General features: G+C 42.8%; 1 protein-coding gene across 4 annotated transcripts; it reads left to right on the forward strand.

The window, feature by feature from the left end:
* Positions 1-930: 930 nt before the first annotated feature.
* Positions 931-24,717, forward strand: Gjc1 (gap junction protein gamma 1). 4 transcript variants are annotated; one of them, XM_052196359.1, is made up of 3 exons: positions 931-1,136; positions 19,463-19,538; positions 20,799-24,717. In XM_052196359.1, the coding sequence occupies exon 3, from the start codon at positions 20,819-20,821 to the stop codon at positions 22,007-22,009; it is 1,191 nt and encodes a 396-aa protein (XP_052052319.1). In that variant the 5' UTR covers positions 931-1,136; positions 19,463-19,538; positions 20,799-20,818; the 3' UTR covers positions 22,010-24,717. The 4 variants fall into 4 exon arrangements, with proteins under 4 accessions (XP_052052319.1, XP_052052318.1, XP_052052321.1 ...); XM_052196358.1 differs by lacking the exon at positions 931-1,136 and adding an exon at positions 1,405-1,676; XM_052196361.1 differs by lacking the exon at positions 931-1,136 and adding an exon at positions 2,285-2,550.
* Positions 24,718-27,051: the final 2,334 nt, after the last annotated feature.

Genomic DNA, 27,051 nt, shown 5'->3' on the forward strand with positions numbered 1-27,051 from the left:
AAATAAAGGTTCAAAGTACCGCACAGATGTGGTGATGTCTGTCTTAGATCCTACCTTCCAAGAAACAAAGACAGGAGCATCAGGAGTTCAAAGCTAGCTGTCAGCCATATGTTGAGATTGAGACCAGCATGTGCTATATGGGACCTCAGTTCATACACAAAACCAATAAAATAATAAAAATGAAAATTGAGGCTCAAAGTGAGCACACTCTTTTGATTTTTAGAGAGAAGACAAAACAGGATCTAAAAAATTTGGGCAATTTCCATTTTTTTTTTTTTTTTTTTTGGAAACACATCATAGCAGCTAAATAAAATTTCGGAGGGCGGGGTGCGGGCAGGCAATTGCCCAGCCCTTTTCGTTCCCAACCCAAGAACGAGCCCTTAGCACCTAGCTTCAGGAGAAATTTGATCCACAAGTCTCAAGTGCTTAATTTCTTCCCTGGCCAGGAGCAAAGCTTTTAAAAAGCCTATATCCATTTGTAATTCTAGAGAACAGGAATGGCCCTCCCCTCCCATCTCTTCGGTAAGCTGCCTCTCATCACCCAGGCTCAATCTATTTAAAGTACTTAGGGGAATTTCCCGTTTCTTTTTAAAAAAGATTTATTTTTTATGATTTTTAATTATGTGTCTTTGGGTCTGTGTGCGAACATCGATATTGGTGCCCCGAGAGAGTTGGATCCTCCAGAGGCTGGAGTTACAGGTGGTTGTGAACCACCAAACGTGGGTGTTGAAGATACTCTGCAACAGCACTACAAACTGCGTAACCGCTGAGCCAAAATCTCCCCAGCTAGTTTTCCTTTTCTTAAACGGCAGTTTGGACCAGGGGAATTCCTGTCCATGTGCATTTCAAAAGTCTTGTAATTGGAATCCTGCTGGGATACAAGGAGTTAAGAGGAAATGGCCTATTAGGGTCTTACTAATCCGAGAAATCCAGGACCTCAAAACTATGCAGAACGCCTGTAAAAACCCTGATTCCACCAGGCGGGGATGGTTGGCCGAGAAGCCCCGGAGGTTCTTCGAGTAACTGCAGAGCAGAGCCTAGAACGGCCATGAGCATCCCGAGATCCGCAGGACCGAGGCCCTGACCTAGCGCACCAGATAACGGTGGAGCTCTTCCGTCCGACCTTGGAAACTCAGGTGAGGCGTGTCTCCATCACGCCGTCGGTGGCCGGCTCCACCGGGAATCACGCCACAGGAAATGATCCCGCCGCGCTCGAAGTCAGCTGCCCACCCGGGCTTCCCCGCGCAGGGGTCCTCCCGCCACCGCGCGCCCCGCCGCGTACGGGACCGCCCGGGAACGCGCGCGGCTGGCCACGGAAAGTTGGCGCCGGCGCGGGGCCGCGCGCTCCGGGCGCCCCCTCCCACTCGAGGCGCACGTGCAGCCGCGCCCCCGCTCCCAGGCCGAGACGGGACGCCCCCACCCCCACCGCGGCACGCATTGCGCAGGCGCCTCCCCGCGGGTCCCGGCGGCGGGAGCGGGAGCGGGAGAGTGGGAGGCGGCGGGCGCGGCCGGAGCGGCTTCAGCCTGGGCTTGAGGGCTGAGGCGAAGAAGGCGGTGGCGGCTGCGGTGGCGGCGAGGCGGCGAAGGTGATGGCGACGCGGGGCCCATGAGGCGGCGGCCAGCGGGACGGGCCGAGGCCCGGCGGAGGAGGCGGCTTCGGGGGCGCCCACCGCCGGGTGAGCGGCGGCTTGAGGGGCCCCGGGCCGGGCGCGGCCGGGCGAACTCTGAGGCGCCTCGAAAGCGGCGGCGGCGGGCCGGGCTCCCGGGGGCCGCAGGGCGGGAAGGAGCGCCCGCCGAGCCCCGAGGGGCGTCGCCACCCGCGTCCCGCCGCCGCCGGCGCGCCCGCCCTCTTTGTCCCCGGGCGCGCGGTTCCCAAATTGGGAGGGAAACGGCTCGGGCGGGCCGGGAGCGGGCGGCGGCGCTCCCGCAACACCTCGGGCGGTTGGGGGGCCGGGCCGGGCTGGGCTGGCGCTGGGCGGGCTGGCCTTTGTCTGACGGCCGCGGCAGCTCCTCGGCGGCGTGCTGCGGGGTCCGGCGGGTCCTCCGTCCCCCCTCGGAGTTGTTTTGTTTTGTTTTTTAACTGGAGGTTTGGTCCGAGCGCTGCGGAGCGGGAGAGGGGCCGGCGGGAGGACCCGGCCTGTCGCCTCTTGCTGGACGCCTTTTCTTTACTTGAGATGACTTTATCCTCACTTCGTAAAACTTTGGAGTTCTGCTGTGGATTTTTTTTTTTTTTTTAATTGTTCTTCGTTGACTCTCCAGATTGAAATTAGAGAGGAGGCGCGCTAATGCTGTGATTGGGCTGGCTGCTGCGTTTGGAGTTTCGAGTTGAAAAGATTTACGTGACTTGTGTTTAGAATTTGGGGTCCTGACCCCCGCCGGCCCCCGCTTTGCGGATTATTTGCGGTTGCTTTTCTTTTGCGAAGTGGATGAGTTTGGTTTTTGTCATTTGAAGACATTTTTGGCCCTCGGGAACTGGCAGCGCTGCAGATTTCATTGTGCGCGGGCTTTATTTTGTTCTCGTCCACACTAGGTGCAATCGAGAAACTCAAGGTAGACCAAATTCTAGATAAGTTATCTTGTATGTGTCTGAAGTCTAAACGTTATTGTTTTTGTTGTGCACTCTTACAAGTGCATCCTTACATGTGAAGCGCTGCACAAAGCCTTGTAAACGAAAGATTTTAATTCTCTGTCGCGCAGAAATCAGTTTGTCTGTAGTACATGAGTATATGTAAGAAGAGATTTAATAATGTAATTTTGGGATCAAATCCTTTCCCCTGTAAACACTTTGCAGGTATTTATCAGAGCAAAAATACAAAACAAAGAGAAACAAAAAGGCCTCACAAATTTGATTGCTTAGCCCGTAACTAAATTAATTATGAGTTTTTGTTAAAGTTGTAGGTTTTGTTTGGGACCAACAGGATTTATTTGAGTTTCTTAAGGGCTGTGTAATGACAGAGTGAAAGGAATTAGAACGGATTCTTCTGGGTGAAGGTTTAGCTTTCTTACAACAGATCTTTGGGTGCAGAGTACAGTAGCAAAGGGCATTTTGGAGAGAAAACTGGCATAAGTTCTGCAAATGTGTTCTGATTTGTTATGGTCTCGAACATTGGTTTCATCCTATTAGTTCTGTTCCTTTGGAGAATCCATACTTCTAAAGAATGGATGAAGAGGTATTGAATACTGGCTTCCAAACAGCAGTAAATTCTTGTTTTACAAAGTCTAGAGTTGGCTGTCAGCACACCTTGGCCAAGGGTTAGCTTACAGACCCATGGAATGTGTTTACCCAAAGGGTTTCCTACAACAATGACATGATTTCACTAAAGATTACATTTTACTTTTTAACTTTATTCTTTGAAGCAGAATTTTATTCTTTCATTGTGTGGCATGAGTTGATTTGGAACTTGGTATGCAACCAAGGGTGGCTTTGAACTCCTTACTGCTTGACTTTCCAGAATGATGGGTTACAGATAGTTCATCCAACAAACATTTTTGTGTTCCAGGAGACTGTACCAAGGGCTAAGTATGTGCTGTCACTAAGCTGTACCCCAGCAACTTTTTTCCCCATTAAGTACATGTATGGTGTTGAAGAGACAAAAGATGAGGACCAGCCTTTTTTCCCCCTCAGTGTTTTTAATGTGCAAAAGAAAGTTTAGCAATCTGGAAATTACCTAAAATCCTTGAAAAAAACACGCACAAACTTTCATAATAACTTTTTTTTCCCCAGTGGAAATAAAATACATTTCACACAGTATTCTTATCCTCTAACCTCTAAACAGTGTTTAACTCTCATCCTTCTCTGTCTTGCTTTATCTGTGTCTTTGTGGGATCTAACTGGTTGTGACTGAATTAATTGTAACCGCACGATGACTTGTAACATACCTTTTGAGGATGTCTGGAGTTAAGTGGAGTTAGACTCTATTTTTAGGGAATTCCTTTGGACTCATTCTTGGACCTGGGATTCCTAATTGTCCATCCAGAGTCGGTAGGTATGTGGACTTGGATTCCACCCTCCTCTAGAGTTCCGATTCTGCTCTAGCTCCTCTCTGATGCTGAACCTGAGGATTTTGGTCTAACTCTCTTCTCAGTCTATACCCAGCTCTTCTCTGTCTTTGTTACCAGGTATATTCTGAGTTTTTGTTGTTGTTTTTGAGACAAGGTCTTAATTCTAGCCCGGATTGGCTGCAGACTCATGGCAGTCTGCCTTTCTTCACCCGTCTCATAGAATTAGAATTGCTGGTGTAGGCCATGGTGCCCCCGTTGGTGTATACAGTGCCAGAGACCCAGCCTGTAACATCTTGCATGCTAGAGGAGCACTCTACTGACTAAGCTGCACCTCTAGCTTGTCTTTATAGTTGTCGTCTTTTCCCTCTGTTCTGTACTAGAGACTGAACCCAGGGCATGACGGACAACAGCTACACCCCAGCCCTGCTTACACGTTTTCTCTTAGTCCGTGTATCTCTGACATACTTGTCTTTTTCCTGTTTAAAAGTTTAAAGCTCAGTCAGAGTCTTTGCATCCACTACATCTGTTTCCTTTACTGCAGAAGCAACTCTTTGTCCTTTACTCCTGTCAAGAAACCTTTCAGGGCTGGACAGAGATGGTTCAGTGGTTAAGAACACTTGTTCTTGCCAAGGACATGGGTTCAATTCTCAGCGTTGACACCGCAGTTTATAGCCATCCATAACTGCAGCTCAAGGGGATCTTAATGCTATCTTCTGACCTTGCAAGCACCAAGCACACAAGTCGTGTGCACATATACAAATGAGTAAAATACTTATAAAATAAAATTAAATAGAAACCTAGTTTCTTCTTCTAGTTTAGCCTAGGACTAAAAATACAACCCTCTTCTAGGAAATATTGCTTATTTGTATAGTATTTATGCCATTATTAGATTGTAATATGTTCTGTAATATTTAAAGTAATATCATGTTTTGCTATCTCAGTACACTTGGCACCTAGCTTATGATTACTTCATTTCTGTATTCAGTAAGTCAATGCCCACTGATTTTTTTTTTCTTAGTAGTCATTTGGTGTAGTAAAATACTTCTGATAAAGCTTTAGTGCATCTACCCAGAAGCCTTGCTATTATTACATGTTGCATATTTTTCTTGTTTTGTTTGTTTTTTCTAAGATAGGGTCTCCCCTATACAGCCTAAGTTGACCTCAGAACTGGTCTGCATGCCTTAACCTCGTGTGCTGAAGATTATAGGAGTATACACCTTGTTTACATACTGTTTTTTGTACCTTAGTAGTCTTATATATGAATATAGTGCTGTTTTGTTGTGGTTTGTCAGTTTAAATATATCTTTTTAATTGGACATGTGGCCCTTGCCTTTAATTCTGGCACTTTGGAAGGCAGAGGCAAGTGGATCTCTGTGAGTTCAAAGACACCCAGGGACGACATAGTGAGACCCTATCTCAGCGAAACAAAACAAGATTAAAGAAATGGCTCAGGGGTTGAGAACATTGGCTGATAATGGACTAAACCTCTTAAAGTGTGAGCAAGCCCCAGTTAAATGCTTTCTTTTATAAGAGTTGCCATAGAGGAGGCTGGAGAGGTGGCTCAGTGGTTAAGAGCACTGACTGCTCTTCCAGAGTTCCTGAGCTCAATTCCCAGCAACCACATGGTGGCTTACAACCATCTGTAATGGGATCCGATGTCTTCTTCTGGTGTGTCTGAAGACAGTGACAGTGTACTCATAGACATCAAATAAATAAAATCTTTAAAAAAAAAAGGAGTTGCCATGGCTATGGTTGGTGGTGGGTCATGCCTTTAATCCCAGCATTCAGAAGACAGAGGCAGGTAGATCCCCGTGAGTTTGAAGTCAGACTGGTATACAAATAGAGGGGCTGTCTGAAAAAAGAGAGGGAGAGGGAGCTGCTGTAGTCATGGTGTCTCTTTACAACAATAGAACACTAAGACGGGAATGGCAGAGATATCTTAGTTTAGGAAAAGATGAGTTTTATGTATCTGAAGCCTTTGCATGTACTTAAACCTAGAATATAAAAGTAGGAAATATGTCTATGAAAAATAATATATGTATGATTTATGGTTTGTATCTTAGATGTTCCTCTAAGCATGAGTTGAAGGCTTTGGCCTGTAGTTGATGGTGTTGTTGGGAAGTTATGGACGCTTTAGGAGGTGACAGTATGCCTTTGGAGGTGTACTTTGACCCTGGTCCCTTCTATGTGCTTTCTGGGTGCTATGTGAGCAGTCCTGTCCTTCCACACACACTCTCCCTGGATGTCCAGAGTAATGGTGCCACATGATGTGGGACTGAAGTTGATACCATAAGCAAACCCATCCACCCTTCTTTTTTTGGTTTATCTTTGTTATTGAAAGCTTATTATACACACTGGTTTCAAAGCCTTTTCTCTTCATTTGGGGTATTTAGAGGCAGGTTTTATGTAGTCTAGACTGACATGAAACTTAGCATGTAGCTGAGCATAGCCCTGAGTTCCTGATCTCCTGCCTCCACCCCCCCCCCCCCAGTTGCTAGAGCTCCAGGTGTGCGCCACATCCTGTTAGAATAAATACTTTTAGTATTTGAACCACAACAGAACTCTCAACAAATAGAAGCTTTGTTTCTAATTGCTTTTTATATGTTTTTCATGGGGAAACTTACCCCTTCACACACACACTCTGGAGGCTTGAAATTGTATATATATGAGCATAATTTCTTAAGATAGGAAAAAGAAAAAGGAGATCTGTACATAGAGTAGTGTTCTTAAATTCTAATAGCTAATCTTAAAGCTGTAAAGTAACATTTGGGTTTTTTAAAAGCGTGTCTAGGACAGTATATTAATAATATGGAATAGGTCCATTGAGCTTAAACTGAATCTCATGGCATGTTGATATTCCAACAAAGGAATCCTTAATATGAAGAATAGTGATTAGAAGATGAAAATTGTATAACATTCATGTTGCAAATAAACATTTAATGGAACTCATATTTGAAACTGATTAAAAAAAAAAACCAACAACAACTGTATATGTGTAGAGGGATTAAGCCCTGAACCTCCTGTGTGCTAAGCAAGTGCTCTACTCTCTGATCTAAATCCTTAACCTCTGGTGGCTGTTTTAATCAGTTTTTCAAATAAAAGTAAATTCCTCCCAAATACTCAATACTGGATGAAAATCAGCAAAGAATAATGGCAGCCACTGTGGATTTTCAGGGACTCTTGGGCTGAATGTGGTAGCACAGACCTGTATGTAATGTCAGCACAAGAGACAGACGCCAGATGAGGAGTTCAGCCATTCTTGACTGCATAGGAAGTTTGAGGCCAACCTGGACTACGTGAAATGCTGTCTACCAAAACCCAGCAATTAAAAACAAAAACAAGTATTAGTTGTGATCATTTCCCTTTTTTAAATTAGAAAAATAAATTGTGTGTGTGTGTGTGTGTGTGTGTGTTCAGACAGGTTCATGGCATGATGTACAGATGAAGATCATAGGACAACTTTTGGGAGTTAGTTCTCTCTTAACCCTATTGAGGCAGGGTCCTTGTTGGTATTCTGCTGTGCAGCATACCTGGGTTCACTGCCTCTGAGCTTCTGGACTCTTCTCTTTCCACCTCCCATCTCCATATAGGCATGCTGGAATTACGGGTGTATGCCACCATGGGTTTCCTTGGGGCTGAAGTTAGGTTGTCAGGCTTGTGCCACTCATTGAGCTGGTTTCCTAGTAGTGGTTTATGCTTCCTCTCCATGTCAGTCACAGGAGTCTGTTTAATTTGTGAAAATCGTGAAGGAGTGTGCTTGTATTTGTGCATCGTTTCCTCCCCTGTTGCTGGAATTCAATATAAGGCTTTGTGCATGTTTGGCAAGTGCTCTACTGCTGAGCTATATCTCAGCCCCATTTCTTCATCTTACCATATTTTATTCAGTAAGTTTACCAAAAAAATGAAGAATTGCATATGAAAAATCAGGCTGAAGAGTTCTTTTGAAAAATTTGCCAGCCTAATAGGCTGGCTTAGCTGGAGGGAAGAAACCCTAGTCCTCTCTAGGTGGTACACCTCTGTTCTCTATTTGTTGCAGGCCTCACCTGTTTAGTTACTTGTATTATCTAATTGGTGTCTAAAGAGTTAAAATGTTAAAAAGAGCTTTCTTGTGAAATAGTTAAAATCTTACAGATCACTTGTTTTCTTTTATTATTTATTTTTATTTATATGTACCCTGAGCTAAAGCTCCAGCCCACTAATTTAAAGCTCACAAGATCTGGAGCTGGTGTGATGGCTTCTGTTAGGAACACAGGCTGCTCTTTCAGAGGACATGAGTTCGATCCCAGCATCCACATGCTGGCTTACAATTGTAACTTCAGTTCCAGGGGATCTGATGCCTTTTTCTGACCTCTGCAGGCACCAGGCACACATGTGGTATACAGACAAAAATGCAGGCAAAACACTCCTACATTTTAAAAAGAAACTAAAACTACCAAGGAATATTTCTAGTCTATATGCAAGGATACATAGCCATCACTATGGCTAATTTAAGAATACTTTTTGATCCTCTAAGAAGAATGTTGCTATCCTAATCATCGCCCACCTCACAGACTTAGACAACCACTAATCTACTTTCAGTCTAATTATAGATGTTTGAATTTGTCTAGATAATTTTGAATTTTATCTAGATAATTGTAGATACTTGAATATTGTATTCTGTTCTGAAAAAAATAAGACAGGCATGATAGCACTTTTATTATCCCAGAACTTGGACAGCTGTGGTAGGATTGTAACTTCCAGGCTATGGCATGCCTAGCAGGGCTATATCTCAAATAATATTTCTGGGGTGGCTGGTGTTCATTTTACACTTCCTAGTAATCGACCATCATTGAGGAAAGTCATGGCAAGAAGTAAGGAAAGGAACATAGAGGCAGGAACTGAAGTAGAAGCCACGAAGGAGCACTGCTTACTGGCTTACAAATAATGTATTTAAATGATTTTTACTTGGGGGCTGGTGAGATGGCTCAGCAGGTAAGAGCATTGACTGCTCTTCCAAAGGTCCTGGGTTCAAATCCCAGCCACCACATGGTGGATCACAACCATCTGTAGTGAACTCTTAACACCCTCTTCTGGTGTGTCTGAAGACAGCTACAGTGTACTTAGATATAATAATAAATTTTTTTTTTTTTTGGATTTGTTTTGTTTTGTTTTTCTTTTTCGAGACAGGGTTTCTCTGTATAGCCCTGGCTGTCCTGGAACTCACTCTGTAGACCAGGCTGGTCTTGAACTCAGAAATCCGCCTGCCTCTGCTTCCTAGAGTGCTGGGATTACAGGTGTGCACCACTACCGCTTGGCTAATAAATCTTTAAAAAATTTTTTTCACTTGATTTTATGTGTGCTTGTGCCTGAGTGTGTTATGTGTACCGCATGTGTTCAGGAGTCCTTAGAGGTCACAAGACAGCATCAGATCCCTTGGAACTTGAGTTACAGGTGGTTGTGAGCTGTGATGTAGGTGCTGGGAACTGAGCCATCATCCTCTGCAAGAGCTGCAAACATTTAACTGCTGAGCCATCTCTGTAGCCCCTCAAAGAATAATTATATATATATTTAAAAAGTTGAAGATGTAGGTTGACGCACAGTTGTAATCCTAGCATTTGGGAAGTAGAGGCAGGAGAGTCAAGGCTAGCCAGGTCTACACAGTGACATAGTGAGACCCTATCTCAATCTACCCTCTCAAAGTCATTGTATATTATTTCATTATAGACGTTTATAACAAGTTCTATAAAATATTCTTGTAGCAAATATTCTCTATTTATTTAGGAATAATTACAAATGTATTACTGATCAAAAGATGGTATTTTAGAGTTTTTTCTTGGGAAAGAGTAGCTTTTTGAGAGACTGCGTAGACAAAGTGTCCTTGACTCAACAGTGACTATTCTGCCTCTGCCTCAAGTGTGCCACTGTGCCCGGTGGTATTTCAATTCTTGGTAAAGATTGCTCTGATATCTTCAAGAGGTATACCAATGGCAGGTACCATTGCTGTACGATGTGAGAACTTCCACAAGCCTAGTTAATATTGGAAATGTTTATTTTCCAAGACTGAACGCAGTTTAGAATTCTTGATTGATCTAAGCCTAGGCTGTTTTAGATGTGGATACCAGTACTGTCCTATTTGAATGCAGACAGCTCCACTTCAGAGGCATTGTGGACGAATGTGCTATCCCATACTTTTCCAGCTGGTTCCTGAATGTTCTTGAATTCAAGCAGAATGGCTCTTTGCCAGTGTAAATTGGCACTTCAACCCACAATGGTGTGTTTTATTTCCTTGTTGGTTTATAGAGCCAACATTTCAGATGCCTCTCTTTTCAGAAGGTTTTATAATTTGATTCATAATAAATTATATTTTGTGTTTCTCAAATGTTGTTCATAGCCAGGAACACTTTTGAAAACAAGTTGTTTTCATGTTTACACCACATAGATTACTGTTTGCTAGTTAGCTGCCATAATTCTTTTTTTTTTTTTTTTTTTTAGAAATTGTCACCAGCTAGTTATTAGGCATCTATTATCACTGATGTGCAATTAACTTCCACTTAAAACGTTCCAGTTAAACAAAACTTCATTGTAAACCCTTTAATTGATTCCTTGTCTACACAATAAAGCATAGTCCTTCAGGGATGTGAGTCACTGGCTCCATTCTTCGTGGGTTACTCAGCTCTTGTTATGGGATGTCCAGATCGTTGGCCCATACCATGGGATCATGGCAAGTCTGTCTTGAATTTTTTAAAATGTAGTCTTTTCTAGAATGACTGTTTGGGAAAGATCACTTTGAAAAATTTACATCTTGTTATTGTTAATGTCACCACTGTTATATCGCTTCCTTCCTGACTCCGGAGTGCTGAATTTTATGTAATTTTTTGGTTTTATGACTTTTATTGTGCCAAAGTTAATATTAAGAAATGGGAACCTTAGGAATCAATTATTTTGATATTCTCCGTTTATGTCATAATTGTAAATATGGAAAGAGGGGCTGGAGAGATGGCTCGGTGGTGAAGAGCATGCTCTGCTCTTGCAGAGTGCCTTAGTTCAGTTCCCAGCCATATGTAGTGTGCTCCAGGGGGCATTTAAGACTCCTCTAGATTTTGTTTTTATTTAGAAAAGAAATTAGAGGGGCTGGAGAGATGACTCAGTGGTTAAGAGCACTGACTGCTCTTCCGAAGGTCCTGAGTTCAATTCCCAGCAACCACATGGTGGCTCACAACCATCCATAACGAGATCTGACACCCTCTTCTGGAGTGTCTGAAGACAGCTACAGTGTACTTACATATAATAAATAAATACATCTTTAAAAAAAAGAAAATAAATTAGAATTTTAAGGTATTGACTGCCAGGATAGGGGTGTGGCACCTAATTGGTTCCGCTTCCACATAGCATCCACCAAGCCCTTGGGTTCTGTACCGAATGACACATAAAACTCTTGGCTGACAAGTTATCATTAATTCCAGTACTTGAGAGGTAGAAATGGGGAAATACCTTAGCTATACAATGAGTCTCAGGTCTAGCCTGGAATACATTTGACCCTGTCTAAAAAGTGAGAAAGAATCAAAGACAGATATGGTCAGGGAGAAGAAAAAAAATGAACTCGATAGAACAAAGGAAATTAATAAGAGTTTGAGGTTTTTTACAAGTATTTTTATTTTATTTTTTGAAACAGTCTCACTTTGTTGACTTTGAGCTCAGAGAGCTACCTGTTTTTGTTTCCTCAGTGCTGGAGTTAAAGCTGTGCACCACATCCATCCCAGGAAGGGTGCTTATGGGATTGTGTGGTACCCACCTTCAGCCTGCTTTTCAGTATCTAGTGTTCTACCGTATGAGTTCCTCCTGCGTCCGCCTGTCTGGGCTGTCTCCTCCACTCAGTGAGTCTGCTGTGCTTTGTGTATTTCTTCCTTCTTGCTCTAGAAACCTTTAGTTAGCTTAGATAATTAGAGGTCTTGTATTGTTTCCCTCCTCTCAGGCGTCTCTGTCATGTATTGTCTATTATTTGAGGAGTAAATAACTACTGTTTTACAGATTTCCCCCCCCCCCCTAGTGTTAATTAAGATATACAGACATTCATAGGATCCTGTTAATATCCCAGGCTTGCCTCGAACTAATGATGTCCTGCTTCAGCAGCCTGAGTGTTGTGATTATAAACTTTGTTACCATAGCTAATCTGTCTGGCTTTTAAAAAAGATTCATTCTATCTATAATTCTGTGTATACATGTGTTTCTCTGGGTGGGTTGTATATGTGAGTGCTAGATCTGGAGCAGGGGTTATCTGATGTGGGTACTGGGAATTGGATTCTGGACCTGCTATATGAGCAGAATATGCTGTTAACTGTTGAGCTATCTTGGGTTCATCTGGCTTTTACTTTATTTTAAAATTAATTTTAAACTTAATATGTGTGTATAGATGTTTTGCCTACATGTATGTCTGTGTACCACCTACGTGTCTTATGCCTGCAGAGGCCAGAAGAAGGCATTGGATCTCCTAGGACCAGAGTAACAGGTGGTTATGAGCCACCGTGTGGCTGTTTGGAATTGAACTCTGGTTCTCTGGAAGAGCAGCTAGTGCAGGAGTTAAAAAAAAAAAAATGTGGTACAATAGTTACTGCTCATCCCATGGCTCCCTTGAGCTGTTTTTGGTAAACTATTCTTTTTATTATGGGGGTCAAAAGAGGAAGCTAGGCAAGTTCTAGGCTAACCAAGGCTAACACAGATGCTGAAAATCCAAAAAAAACTAAATAAATAGAGGTGGCTAATCACATTTCTTTTTTTGTTTTTTTTTTGTTTGTTTGTTTGTTTTGTTTTTTTTTCGAGACAGGGTTTCTCTGTATAGCCCTGGCTATCCTGGAACTCACTCTGTAGACCAGGCTGTCCTCGAACTCAGAAATCTGCCTGCCTCTGCCTCCCAGAGTGCTGGGATTACAGGCGTGCGCCACCACCGCTCGGCTCTACTAATCACATTTCTATTGTTGACTTTTTTCAAAAGAATTTGCAAGCCAAATGACTTAAGGTACAGGTTTGAAAGAGCCATAGCCAAAATGAAACGTCTTGGGTGTTACCGTTGAACAAAGATGAGAAACTGAAACTTGACAGTGAAATGCTAGCTGGGCGGGCAGTGGTGGCGTACGCCTTTAATCCCAGCACTTGGGAGGCAGAGGCAGGAGGATTTCTCAGTTCGAGGCCAGCCTGGTCTACAGAGTGAGTTCCAGGACAGCCAGGGCTACCCAGAGAAACCCTGTCTTGAAAAAAAAAAAAACAAAAACAAAAAAGTGAAATGCTTACTTTGTAGCCTGATGAGTCCACACAACAGTTTTCTGCTTAAGCCACAAAGCCACTGCCTCGTCACAGTGTGTTGTCCTCCCCTCCTTTTTTGTTTTGCTTTGTTTGTTTGTTTATTTATTTATTTGAAGATAGCGAGGTAGGGTTCCCCATTGTAGCCCTGGCTGTCCTGGAACTGGCTCTTTAGATCACAAAGGCCTTGAACTCACAGAGATTGCCTGCTTCAGCCTTCTGAATGCTGGATTAAAGGCATGTGCTACACCACCACTGCCAGGCTGTTTGAGACAAACTGATTAAATGGGAATTGAGAAGAAAAGCATAAAAGATTGTAACAAAGGGTATGAATGAAGCAGGTACTAGAGAAATACATCTATTTGCTGATTAGTATGGTTAGACTTAAAATGTATTTTTCTCTGGTCTGAGATGCTGAGGTAAGGGTTTGGCATTTGTCTTTTAGGGGTACCCAGTCAAATTGAGTTGTCAAGATAAAAAGTTGAGGCATTCATAATAATCATGATAACATACTTGGTTTGCCTTGAGTCTAGACACAGCTTTCAAGACTTGTATGGGCAGTCTGTATATCTCCCCTTCAACAGTTGTCTCAGCCTTTGCTGTTCCCAAACTGTGAATGCACTAATTTACCAATGTCCAGACATTACCCTACTTAGCAATTCTGTCCCTACTGGTTGCAAGGACCTTAGAATTTTTATTTTGTTTTTAAGCTTTAGGTTGATTAATTCTACATTTAAGATCTTAAACTCTGAAATTTCCTGTTCTTAGCAAGCAGTTTTTTTTTTTCTTTTAAGGGAGGCTGATGTCTTATTGTATGTGTATTAGTGTTATGCCTGCCATGTACATTTGTATATCACCCTGGAATTGTAGTTACAGATGGTTGTGAACTACCATGTTGGTAGCGGGGACTGAACCTGGTCCCTCTGCAAGAACAGCAATTGTTCTTAACCTCTGGGCCTTTTCCAGCCTGAGAGTTTCTTTTATAAATCAGACTCCAAGGACATGAAACCTGCACGTGGTCCCTTCTGTGCTGTGTATGTGAGGGATGCTGGGAATCCAACCAGGCCCTTTAGTGTGCTAAGTGAACACTACTGCTGAGCTACACTTCAGCTGTAATAGCACAGGTCATCACTATAAAATGCCAAACTGTAGAGTAAGACTGGCTGGCTTCACATTCTGGCTTTACAGCACTCAGTCATTAGATGATCTCAGACAACTCACACACGTTGTTCAACTCTTCTCTCAAGTTTATGGAGACCCAGGAATAGACCACCTGAGATTGTCCAAACATGAGCTTTATACTTAATTTTGAAAAATCTTGTGAACTCTGTTTAACAGAAAAATGCACCAAGATTTTGCTTAATTCTAATAGTATATAACAGAAAAATGTTAAGAATTTTGGGTCTAATATAACTCACTGGTAGACTACTAGTAGTATAAGACAAGGTAGATTTATATCTTAAGTTACTTGGAAAACAGACTAAAAATAGTATATTTGGTTTCTGGTCCAATAATTGTTATATAAGCAAACATGATTCTTTTTCCAGTGTGTATGTGGGTGTGTGAATTGTTTTGATTTATGGGCCACCATGAACTTTAGTAATATTCCTTTTTAAAAAAATTAGTGGTGGTTCTGCTAGCCCTTTGAAAGCCTGTGGAAGTTCTTTAAAAAGGTTGCCCATCACCCATTTTATGAGATGTTAGTTAATAAGCACATCATTTCTATAGCAAGAGACAGTAAAATGCTGAAACAGGCTGCTTTTTAAAATCAGGTTTATATAGCAGGCCAATGGTGGCACATGCCTTTAATCCCAGCACTCATGAAGCAGAGGCAAATGGATCTCTGATTTTGAGGCTAGCCTGGGCTGCAAGAACTAGTTCCAGGACAGCGAGGGCTACACAGAGAAACCTGTTTTTGAAAAACCCAAACCCAATCCCCCCCCTAAAAAAAAAAAAAACTACAAAAAACCCAGAACAGATTTATAAGATAGGCACTCAGGAGACAGAGGCAGGCAGATCTCTGAATTAGAGGAAAGCCCAGGCTACAATAGAGAAACCTTGTTTCCAAAAACAAAGAAAATTGTCTCATTTAGCACAGAGTTTTGGGCTTCAAGGACCTGGTGCTCCTTTCTGGTTGGTTCTGGTGAGCACCTGAGGGTAGGTAGGGCAGCAGCAGGAGATTGTGACAGCAGGTCATCCCACCAGACAGGAAGCAGGAGAGATTCAGGGCTCAGGATCAGACTGTTAAAACTTCCTCTCCCCAGAATGGAGTACAAGAGACCAGCATTCCCTTCTGAGGCCAGCACCTCAATGGCCTATAGAACTTCCACTTGGCCATTCTAAGACTCCAACAGGTGAAGTTTAGGAGGAGATGCATTCAAACCATATATATTCAAACACATACATTTATTCTTAAGGTTCTTTGTAAGATAATACTATTAAAAACTTTTTATTTATTTTATGTATGAGTGCTCTGTGTGTATACCTACGTGCCAGAAGAGGGCATCAGATTCCGTTATAGATGGTTGTGAGCCACCATGTGGTTGCTGGGAATTGAACTCAGAACCTCTGGAAATATTAGCTAGTTAACCTCTTAACTAATGAGTCATCCTGAGCCATCACTCCAGCCCTGATAATGTCATTTTTTATGGTAGAAAGGTATTAAAGTTTTAAAAAATTTTTGCCTGTATGTGTACATGTGTATTATATATATGCCTGGTGTCCCCAGAGGTCAAAAGAAGGCCTTGGATCCCCTGGAATTGGAGCTAGTTGTGAGCCACCATGTGGGTGCTGGAAACCAAACCTGGGTCCTATGTGTGAGCAGCCAGTAGGAACTATCGCTCCAGCCCCTAGATTTATTAATTTTCTTTATAAGAGTGTTCAGCTGTATATATGTGAACCATGTACATACCTGGTGCCTGAGAAGGTCAGAAGAAGACATTGGACCCACCAGGTTCTGGGAGCTGTACCCTGGGTCTTTTACAAGAGCAGCAATTGTTCCTACGCACTGAGTCATTTCTCCAGCCCAGTTAATGCCATCTTACACTGGGGTCACATGATGAAAGCTGGAGGAAATAATGGAAAGCCAATGCCTTTGAAGGGTTTGGTTGTGTGTCGGTGTGTGCATATGTGTTGGTTTAAAGTTTGTATGGATGCTATGTATGTATGTCTATGCATGCATGTGTTCCATGTGTGTACTCTGTGCTATGTGTGTGACCATGTAGGCCGGAAGAGGACATCAGATTGCCTGGAAACTGCAGCTTTACAGAGGCCGCATCCTATGTCGGAGCCGTTGTCTTGTGGAGATGTTCTTAGCCTTTCAGCCATCTCTGCAGAGCCATCTCTGAGAAACTATCTCAGGCGGTAGTTTCTCTTACGTTGTTGGTATATCTCACCTCTACAGAATTAAGAAAAAAGATGAAATAATTTGTGTGCATTAATTATATAGGACCAAATATCAAGATTCTCTTCTCTCGGACATTTTGTGGTCAAGAGCATAAACTTGAGGATGTAGATACATGATGCTGTGAGCCTATAGAAAGCCCATGGAAAGAAAGTAAGGCTCAAATGTTTCAGCACTCTCCTTTTCTCTCGACGTCCTTTCTGGGGTCTCATGTATCCCAGGCTGTCCTTGAAGTTACACCCCTGATTCTCCTGCCTCCATACTCCAAATGAGTTAACGTGTGATGTGCTAACATGCCCCATTTGTGTGCTGTGGGATCAGATCAGGACTCTGCATGCTGGGCCAGCACTCTACCAACCGAGCTGCAACCTCCGCCATGGCCCTGGCCCTGGCCCAGCATTTCTAAGGTTTCAGTTTTAAGTAGTGCACAAGACTCAATTCTGGGTGTGTTAAAATGGCTGTTTCATACCTTACAGTTTCTTCCACCAAAAAAAGTTGGGTTATTGTCTGAAATGCAAAGCTGATGGGAAATATTTTCATAAATCCTCAAGGTTGCTCATTTGTTAGGCTGCAGAGGTGGCGCGTGTGGGTCAAAGCCCTTGCTGCAGAAGTGTGAAGATACAAGTACCCATGTAAAAAGCTGAACATTGTGGACTGGAGAATTGGTCAGCAGTTAACAGTGTGTGCTAGTCTTACAGGGGACCCGAGTTAGGTTCCCACACTCCTGCCACACTACTCTTAAGGAGATCCAACTGATTTTGGCTTTCATAAGTACTCACACATGTGGATTATAATTTATGTATTCAATGACAGAAGAAGTGATGGGCCCAGTTAACTCATAGTCCTATGGTAATATCTGATTTTGATGAAATTTCCTTTTAAAAAAACAACCCGAAACTGTTTATTGAGTGAGCTGCAAGAAGGCAGGCAGCAGGCTGGCTCATAACTATAATGCCACCTGCCTGACTTGTTCTTTGAAGGTTTTCCTGTATAGTCCAGGCTGGTCCTCCTCCACCCCCTTTCTTCTTCTGGCATGGTCTCTTCATGTAGCCTTGGTTGGCTTGGAACTCACCATGTTGACTTGGATGTCCTTGAACTCAGAGACCTGCCTGCTTCTGCCTCCAGAGTGCTGGGTTTAAAGGCATGTCTAGTCCTAGTTCTGAACTCCTTTTTTTTCTTTTAAATGTGTATGAGTGTTTTCCCTGCTTATGTGTCTCCATACAGTCTATGTGCCTGGCGACAAGGGGAGGCCAGAAGAGGATGTTGATTCCCCTGGAACTGGAGTTACAGATGGTTGTGAGCTGATATGTGGATGCTGCAAATTAAACCCAAGTCCTCATAAAAGCAACAGGACCTGCTCTAAACTACTGCACCAGCTCTCCAGCCCCTGGTCCTGACCTCCTGATCACCCTGCCTTGTTACCCACTAGTTTAGCATCATGTGTCAGCTTTTCACATGTAAATTTCGACATATGCTATGCCTTTGATTCTTACTGTTTCATAAGTGTTTTGGAAACTATTTCCCCCACCCCCATCATAAAACAACATCAAAATCCTAAGAACTGTTAAATCACCATGAATATCCAGGAGTTTTTGTTTTTGTTTTTTTGAGATAGGATCTGTATTATATTACATAAAATAGCTGGCCTCAAACTGAGGGAGATCTGCCTGCCTCTGCCTCCTGAGTGCTGGGATTAGAGATTATGTACACCAGGTCCTGTCACAGGAATTGTTTTAAGTTTACTTGTTAAATAAAATGATAGTAGTGAACAAAATTGGTGTCTTATGGATGACATTTGGCCTTAGCTCTTCAGAATTTAATAATGGACACTGATTTCTCCTTCATTGGTTTGTTTCGTTTTCTTGAGACAAGAGTCTCAATATGTAACTGGCCAGCCTGGAACTCTCTGGAGACCAATCTAGCCTCAAATTCACTTTTTATGTTTTGAGTCACAGTCCAGGTGTTTTCTTTCTCTGACTTTGTGAGGCATTAGATCTGTAAATCACCTCCTGTGGAGGTGGTGTCCCAGTGACTGAGCCAGCTGTTGGGTGTTTCAGCTGAACAGCTTGCTCCTACTAGGCTGCTCAGATCCTGGTGAGAAGTATTGGCTGTGATGGAGGCAGGGCTCTCTGTAGCCTGCTTTAACCTTGCAGTGCTGCTGCTTTTGTTTTCTGCTGGAGTCTTCAAAGATCATTGGTGGCCTTGTTGGTTTGTTTTGAGTCAGAGCCTCACTTTTAACCCTGGCTCTAAGGCATCTGCCTGCCTCTGCCTTGCTCTTCCAAATGCTGGTGTTTAAAGCTATTCTCCACCCTGCCCAGCAGTTCTGAATTTTCACTAATGACTTGTTTCCCCATTAGGTTTTCTTTTATTTTTCCTGGATGTATGTGCATGTACTACGTGCGTTTCTGTTGCCTGTAGAGGCCCAAAGTGCGTATCAGATCCCCTGGAACTAGAGTTAACAGAGAGGTGTGAGCCTCTGAGTGGATGCTGTCTCCTCCAAAGGAGCAGACAGTACCCTTTACTGCTTAGATGTCTGTCCAGCCCCTATCAGATTTTTGTAGAGCCTGATGATTTAAAAATGTTGAGGTCACTGTTAATTTCTCTTGTCACTTGTTTTGGGAGGAAAGAAGAGGGGTATTCACAGTCAAGCCTGTTTCCATCTCATTCTGAATGACTCCTGTAGCACACAGAAAACTTTGTTTCTTCCTGAAAGTGACATGTTAGTGACTCATTGTTTTCTGTGGGAGGAAGTTTATGACCAGATCTTTTCTTTTTCTCTTCCAGAGAAAATTTGGGAACATAACAAACAAAGTACAGAATCTGAAAGAAGGTTTGGGATAACAGGAGTTCTGGTTAGCAGGTGAGTGGTGGGACTTACCTGGTGGTGGTGATTTACCATAGTCTGCTGTGCAGGGAGAGAGAGAAGTTGGAAATTAATGTGTGCTTTGTGTCAGATGTTTCTGTAGGGATTAACCTGTGACCTGGATTCTAGACATATGTCTAAGAATGTTGGAATAAGATTATCCTTTAAAATGCTGTTTTTGAAGGTGGGTATGGTAGCAAACACCTATGATTTCAGCATTTCAAGGCTAAGGTAGGAAGATCTTGAGTTCAAAGGTGAGCCTAAACAATTGGTCTACTGTCTGAAATATAAAATAGGAGCAAGGCATTGTGCACACCTTTAATCTCAGCATTCTGGAGACAGAGCTCTGAGTTCCAGGCTATCCTGTTCTACATAGCAAGTTCCAGGGCAGACACAAGTACATAGTGAGACCTTCTTTCCAAAAACAAACGAACAAAAACCTGTTTTTTAGTGAGTTTGACTACTGGTTGGATTTGTTGCTTTCATAGATCAGTTTAGCAAATGTTGATACAGGGTTTCCCTGAGTAGTATTTGTTGTAAGAAAATCTATTGTGGACTTAAGCAAAACTAGGGCCTAATCTGCTGCGTGGCCAGCAGGGAACCCCGTGGCTCCTTTCTCTTCAGGACTCATCGAGGCTTGTTTGCAGCCGCACTGTTCACTAATTACTTTTGGAAAAAACTTGGGAGAGGGGCTCACTGTGTATTTCTGACTGTCAACCAGGCTGATACTGAACTCAGAGATGCTCTTGTCTCTGTTTCCCAAGGGTTGGGATTAAAAGCACAGGCCACCACTTGTGGCTTCCTTAATTCCTTTAATACTTTGTTACCTGCTTTAAAACTTAAGCTTTCTGGTAAACTCTTCATAATGGAGTCCAGCCCAAGGGTCTCTTTCATGATGGTAAGCTCTATGGCTGGACCAGAAAGCCACCCCCAGTGTCTGCATGTCCTATACACTAATGTATGTAAAAACACAGTGTGCTGCATCTGAAAAATAATATCACTGAAGTAGGAGAGCAAACATAGACCTTGTATGTGCAGACACAGAGTAGGGTGCTGTCTTACCCAAAGCTGTAAAGTGAAGTGAGATTCTAATATCTGTTCTACTGTGAGTCTTGGAGTGGGACATCTCAGTGTCCCTAGAGATACTATGAATTTACATTGTTAGGGTTGGATTATATGTTGGTACTGGGCACCAAAAATAGAAAACTATTTTTAGCATTTGTTGATTTCCCCTGCTTAGTACTTTCCACCTTCCAGGGCAAACCAGTTCCACCACCATGAGTTGGAGCTTCCTGACTCGCCTGCTGGAGGAGATCCACAACCATTCGACATTTGTAGGGAAGATCTGGCTCACTGTGCTGATTGTCTTTCGAATTGTCCTAACTGCTGTAGGAGGAGAGTCCATCTACTATGATGAGCAAAGCAAATTTGTTTGTAACACAGAGCAGCCGGGCTGTGAGAATGTCTGCTATGATGCCTTTGCCCCGCTCTCCCACGTGCGCTTCTGGGTATTCCAGATCATCCTGGTCGCAACTCCCTCTGTGATGTACCTAGGATATGCTATTCATAAGATTGCCAAAATGGAGCATGGCGAGGCAGACAAGAAGGCAGCTCGGAGCAAACCCTATGCCATGCGTTGGAAACAGCACCGGGCTCTGGAAGAAACGGAAGAGGACCATGAAGAGGACCCTATGATGTATCCAGAGATGGAGTTAGAAAGTGAAAAAGAAAATAAAGAGCAGAGCCAACCAAAACCTAAGCATGACGGCCGCCGCCGAATTCGAGAGGATGGGCTCATGAAAATCTATGTGTTGCAGCTGCTGGCCAGGACCGTGTTTGAGGTAGGCTTTCTAATCGGGCAGTATTTCCTGTATGGCTTCCAAGTCCACCCATTTTATGTGTGCAGCAGACTTCCTTGCCCTCATAAGATAGACTGCTTTATTTCTAGGCCCACTGAAAAGACCATCTTCCTTCTGATAATGTATGGTGTCACAGGCCTCTGCCTATTGCTTAACATTTGGGAGATGCTTCATTTAGGGTTTGGGACCATTCGAGACTCACTAAATAGTAAAAGGAGGGAACTTGATGATCCCGGTGCTTATAATTATCCTTTCACTTGGAATACACCATCTGCTCCCCCTGGCTATAACATCGCTGTCAAACCAGATCAAATCCAGTACACTGAGTTGTCCAATGCTAAGATTGCCTACAAGCAAAACAAAGCCAATATCGCCCAGGAACAGCAGTACGGCAGCCACGAGGAGCATCTCCCGGCTGATCTGGAGACTCTGCAGCGGGAGATCAAAATGGCTCAGGAACGCTTGGATCTAGCAATCCAGGCCTACCATCACCAAAACAACCCCCATGGTCCTCGGGAAAAGAAGGCCAAAGTGGGGTCCAAATCTGGGTCCAACAAAAGCAGTATTAGTAGCAAATCAGGGGATGGGAAGACCTCTGTCTGGATCTAATCTTGGGCTTAAAGCTTTGGTTTTCATAGTTTATGGTAAGCAGCAACTTGCTGAATAATGACTTCCATTGAGTAAACATTTGGCTCTGGTTATCTTCAGGGATGCTGTTGGCTCATGATCCAAACTCAGGGGACTCTGAAGGTGGAGCTGGGATGAGTCGGGAGAGGGAAACACAGTGTTCCCAGGCACATGCTCTCAGCAATAATGCAGTTGCAGAACTTTAAGTTTGTGTCTTCCAGATCCAGAGAAGAACAGATATATTTAAATCATTCTTGTTGAACAGTTTTTGTATGTACAGTATTATGGTACATTTTTTTTAGTATGATAACTTTTTTTGTATTTGTACATTGGACTGCTGTAGTTACACTTTTTTATATTAAAGGAAAAAAATCCTTGTAAATAATGTCTGTTAAAGGGTAATGTTATTACTTTGTTTAGCAAATATTATCTTGTGATTGAAGTTTTAGTAGATGGTACACTTAATAAAAATGCCCCTCGTGTTTCAGGAAAGATTTAAGATCTAGCTATAGGGAAATTGAGGGAGAAACACTAATCTTCAAGAGTTTGGAAGAAGATCCCTGTTAGAAAGAGGCTGAGAGCTGTCTGCTACCTGAGAGATCTTGGAATCTCCTTCCTGGGACCAGAGTTGTGGCTGTTCTTGGGAAATGTTTCCAAAGGAAATCAGTGATTTACTGCAGATTTCCTTTAATCACCCAGCATGGCTGCTGTGTACTTTGATGGTGTGTCTCTGACTGAAAAGACTGATACACAAGAAAGTCCGTGGTCAGATAGCAGTGTGTTGCACGGATGGGCCTGACAGTGCTGAGGTCTCAGCTGCTTCTCCTAGTAAGCAAAGGCATGCCCCGACACCTGGAGAATGAACCACAGGAAGTTAAGTTGTGAAGTTGTTCCACTTGCCCTAAAATCTCTGTCCAGAAACCGAGTCTGGTTTCTAAAAAACTGGCCATGAATATTTTCTGTATTTGTTAACCTTAGAAATAGAAACAAAATTTCTCAGATTAGAATACTCAAAGCTACTTTTACTGAAAATGGCAAAAGGCCTAAATCTGGATGCTTTGTTTTAACAGTATGCTGTAAAATGGGCGTGAGTTGCCCGTGTGTGCCAGTGTGGGTCTCTGTCTGAAGGGCCAGGCTTTGAGATGAGTTCAGTATTTATTCCCTGTTAGCTGCGTATTTGTTAATGGTAAGGATTGATGGTCATAAAACTAATAATTTGCAGTGTTTTCTTTCCACCTTTAGTCTGACATCACACTGGATGCTTTACCTTCCCGTCAGACTCATGTTTGTCTAGAAGCGGTGGGTCTCTCTGTACACGACTTGGTACCGTGAGCAGAGCTTTAGGTCTAGCAGCAAGCATTTCATATGGGCATCTTGCTCTTTCTAATCGAAAGTTTTTTGCAAGACATCTCTCACTTTGAAATTCTGGAAGTATTATTTTTTGTTTCTTAAATCAGAAGTACTACCAGGCCATAGTGGTGCGCACCTTTAATCCCAGCACTCAGGAGGCAGAGGCAGGCATATCTCTGCGTTTGAGATCAGGCTGGTCTACAAAGTTCCAGGACAGCCAGGGTTACACAGAGAAACCCTTCCTTGAAAACCAACAATCTGAAAAGCCTGTTCTCTGTTACTCACAGCCTTGAACGGACCCAGTGTGCATCCGCTTGCCTTTGCTGCTGCCGCCTCTTCCCCAGCCCACCTTACCATCTAGGCATTTATTTATTTACATTTACTTTTTAAAAGATCTCTAAACTTCAGCCTAGAGAAGATCCTCATCATCCCTAACCTTTCTAGCAGGTGGAGCTAAAGGGAACTTTTCAAAAAAGTATATATTTATATATCATGAGTAATTGATAGACAATCCTTCCAAACCAATTCACTAATGGGAAAATGCATATAATTCTAAGATAGGCACGATTGTAACCACGTAAGTCTACCTGAGATAACCCCCAGTTCTTGCATTGCTAGCTCATTCTGCAGACTTCTTAATTGAAAGACGGGAAATGCACACACACTCTGAGCCATCTACCAGAGCCTAGGGGAGAGCAGAGTGGCCTGCCGGCAGAGTGGTTAGGAGCTGGGGTGAAGAGAAGGACTGAAGCAGAAATGCCAGAAAGAACCAGGCAGAGGCATTGGATGCCAGGAGCATCCATTGGTTTCTAATAATGCTGCCCCCCCCCCCACCCTCCCGTGCTGCTTCTTGACCCAGAATGATGAGAATGTTATTTTTTTGGTCTAGCGAATTCTTTAGCTTCTCAAAGTCTATAGAAAGTTATTCTCGGTCTCCTCCTTCTGTTCATACATAGTAAAGTTTATTTTTATCCTCTTGCTATAGATTTAATCATGACAAGGAGTCCCCAATTCCTCATGCTTCCTTAGCATATTTCTTCCAGATTTTGAACATAGACTTTTGCAAAATACAACATTTACCCCTTATGGCATTCTGTGGACCTACAAAAAAATGATCCTGGGACTGGAAAGAAGGGTCAGCAGTTAAGAGCACTGGCACTGGGGTTCAAATCCCAGTACCACATGGCAGCTGACAACTGGCTCTAACTTCAGTTCAAGGGGAGTCTTTTGGCCTCTGCAGACACTGCATATACATGGTGCACAGGTGTGCATGTAGGCAAAATACCTGTACATATTAAAAAAATTATAAACCTTTACAAATAAATTATTTAAAAAAGAAGTCATGCTCAAAATAAAATGATTTGTCAATGTCTGGTTTAACCTGTTCAGATCCTACATAGAATCTGTAAATAAGTCTTATTATAAAATTGCAATTGAGTGCTCAGTTCTTCTAGAACCAGCATCAAAGTAGATGTCCTTGTGAGCTTGTTTTTCCTGTCTCCTGCAGTAGGGAGTGAGATGTGTGCTCACACTTGAGTCTGCCAAACCCTGTAGCCAGAAGAAATATACAAAAAAGCAGGCTTTTCTGGGCAGTGGTGTGCACACCTTTAATCCCAGCACTCAGGAGTCAAGAGGCAGGCAGATCCCTTGAGGTTGAGGCCAGCCTGGTCTACTGAGTGAATTCCAGGACAGCCAGGACTGCACAAAGAAACCCTGTCTTAAAAAAAGAAACAAAAAACCAACTGTTGAGATTTGAGTTCCAGCTCAGAGGTGAAATATTTTTTTGCCTGGCATGTATGAGGCCCTGGATTCAGTCCCCAAGTTTGGAGAGCAGAACCCCAAACCAAAATAACTATTATCAATTGGGTATGTCTGATTTTGGAGCTTCAAAAGCATGGTCAAACTAACTGTGGTGTTGAGGTGCTTATGTTCTTATCATGGGTGTCTGCAAGGGTTTGGACATGGTCATTCATACCAAGGATGTGTTTCAGTTAGGCAGACATCTGATTTACATGTCCAGTTTCTATGCGTGCACGCTTTATGCTTTTGCCTTTTGAGAGATGGTCTACTTCTAAAAATACCATGTATGAATGCTGGTATATTTTCGACCAGCCAGCTTTCAGTAAAAGGCAAGTATGTTATCTCCTTTAATGTTTTATAAATCAAAGGTCTTTCCCAGTTATGAAAGATAATCTTTTTCAACACACAACTGCTGGTTGTTTTGGTTTGGATTTATGAGGCAAGCTCTCATTTAGCCAAAGCTAGCTTCGGACTCAGTATGTTGTAGCCAAGGATGACCTTGAACTCCTCATTCAGAGTGCTACAATTATGGGTATTAATTCTCCCCTCCTGGCTGGTCATTTTGATTGAAAGTTTCCAATATTAGGATAATATTTCATCTCTGTACACAATCATGTAATCTCTTGAAGTCTTACCACCTCAAAATAAAACGTCTGTACCTGTACAATGTAGATTGGAAAGAATTCCCACTTGGTTTACTTGTGACAGATGGAGATCATTCACAGACACCATCTAATGTAAGAACCCCTGGGCTGAGTTCCATGTGTACTCTTTCCAGCCACATCTCAAGGGGACTTGTGTGCTGATGTCATAATGACAACGTTTAGTGGGTTTGATCCATGCACCTGCATTGTTAGTGGGCACCCACCTCTGTAAATCCAGGTTTTTACATGGATTTCTAGGTTAAATTCTGCTTCTTAGGGTTGGCTTATTGACTATTGGCTAATAGTACATTCTTCCAAAATTGAAACAATTTTTAAAAATTGTTTTCTTGATGTTTTCTTCAGTAAAATCTCTATCCCAGGCACTAAGTGTTGTTGCAGGTGTAGCATATTGGTTCCAGAAAATATAGCTAGGACTTTACCTTTTCAAGATAATTAAAATGTAGCCAGGCAGTAATGGCTACACACTGAGCCCAGCACTTGGGAGGCAGGGGTAGGTGGTTCTCTTGAGTTCAAAGCTAGCCTATGGTCTACAGAACAAGTTCCAGGACAGCAAGGGCTTACACAAAAAACCTGTCTCGGAAAAACAAAAAATAATAATAATTTGAATGTAAAAGTCAGCTGTTAGCCAGCAATCTATTTCTTTTTCTTTTTTTCCCCAGGGATTCTCTGACAGCCCTGACTGTCCTGGAACTCACTCTGTAGATCAGGCTGGCCTTAAACTCAGAAATCCACCTGCCTCTGCCTCCCAAGTGCTGGGATTAAAGGCATGCCCACCACTGCCCTGCTAGCCAGCAATCTAATGTCATATGGTCATGGTCATGTGGAGTGAAGCTAGGATGTTGCATGAACAGCTAAGGAATTACCTGTGTTAGTGTCAAAGAGTTACCAATTTGTTTTATTTAGTATGTCAACTTCCCATGTTTGAGACCAACACTGTACCCTTCCAAATATAGTACAGGAGATTCCTCTGATCTGCTCTTCCTTTCTCAGAATGCAAACCTATTGACAGCTAGGATGTCAGGAGATACCACTGGGCCCTTTCTTCCACACTTTGTAGAAAGCCTCACCCAAAGAGCTTAATGGCTAACTCAGAAACCGATGTAAAAATAAAACTGTTCCTTCACTCTCCAAGTGTGAGAATACAAGGCTGAAGAAATTTCTTACTACACAGTTGGACTCCAGTGAGGCTCTTTTTCATGGCAGAGCCAG

This window comes from Apodemus sylvaticus, chromosome 10 (assembly GCF_947179515.1).
Source record: "Apodemus sylvaticus chromosome 10, mApoSyl1.1, whole genome shotgun sequence".
NCBI lineage: Eukaryota > Metazoa > Chordata > Mammalia > Rodentia > Muridae > Apodemus > Apodemus sylvaticus.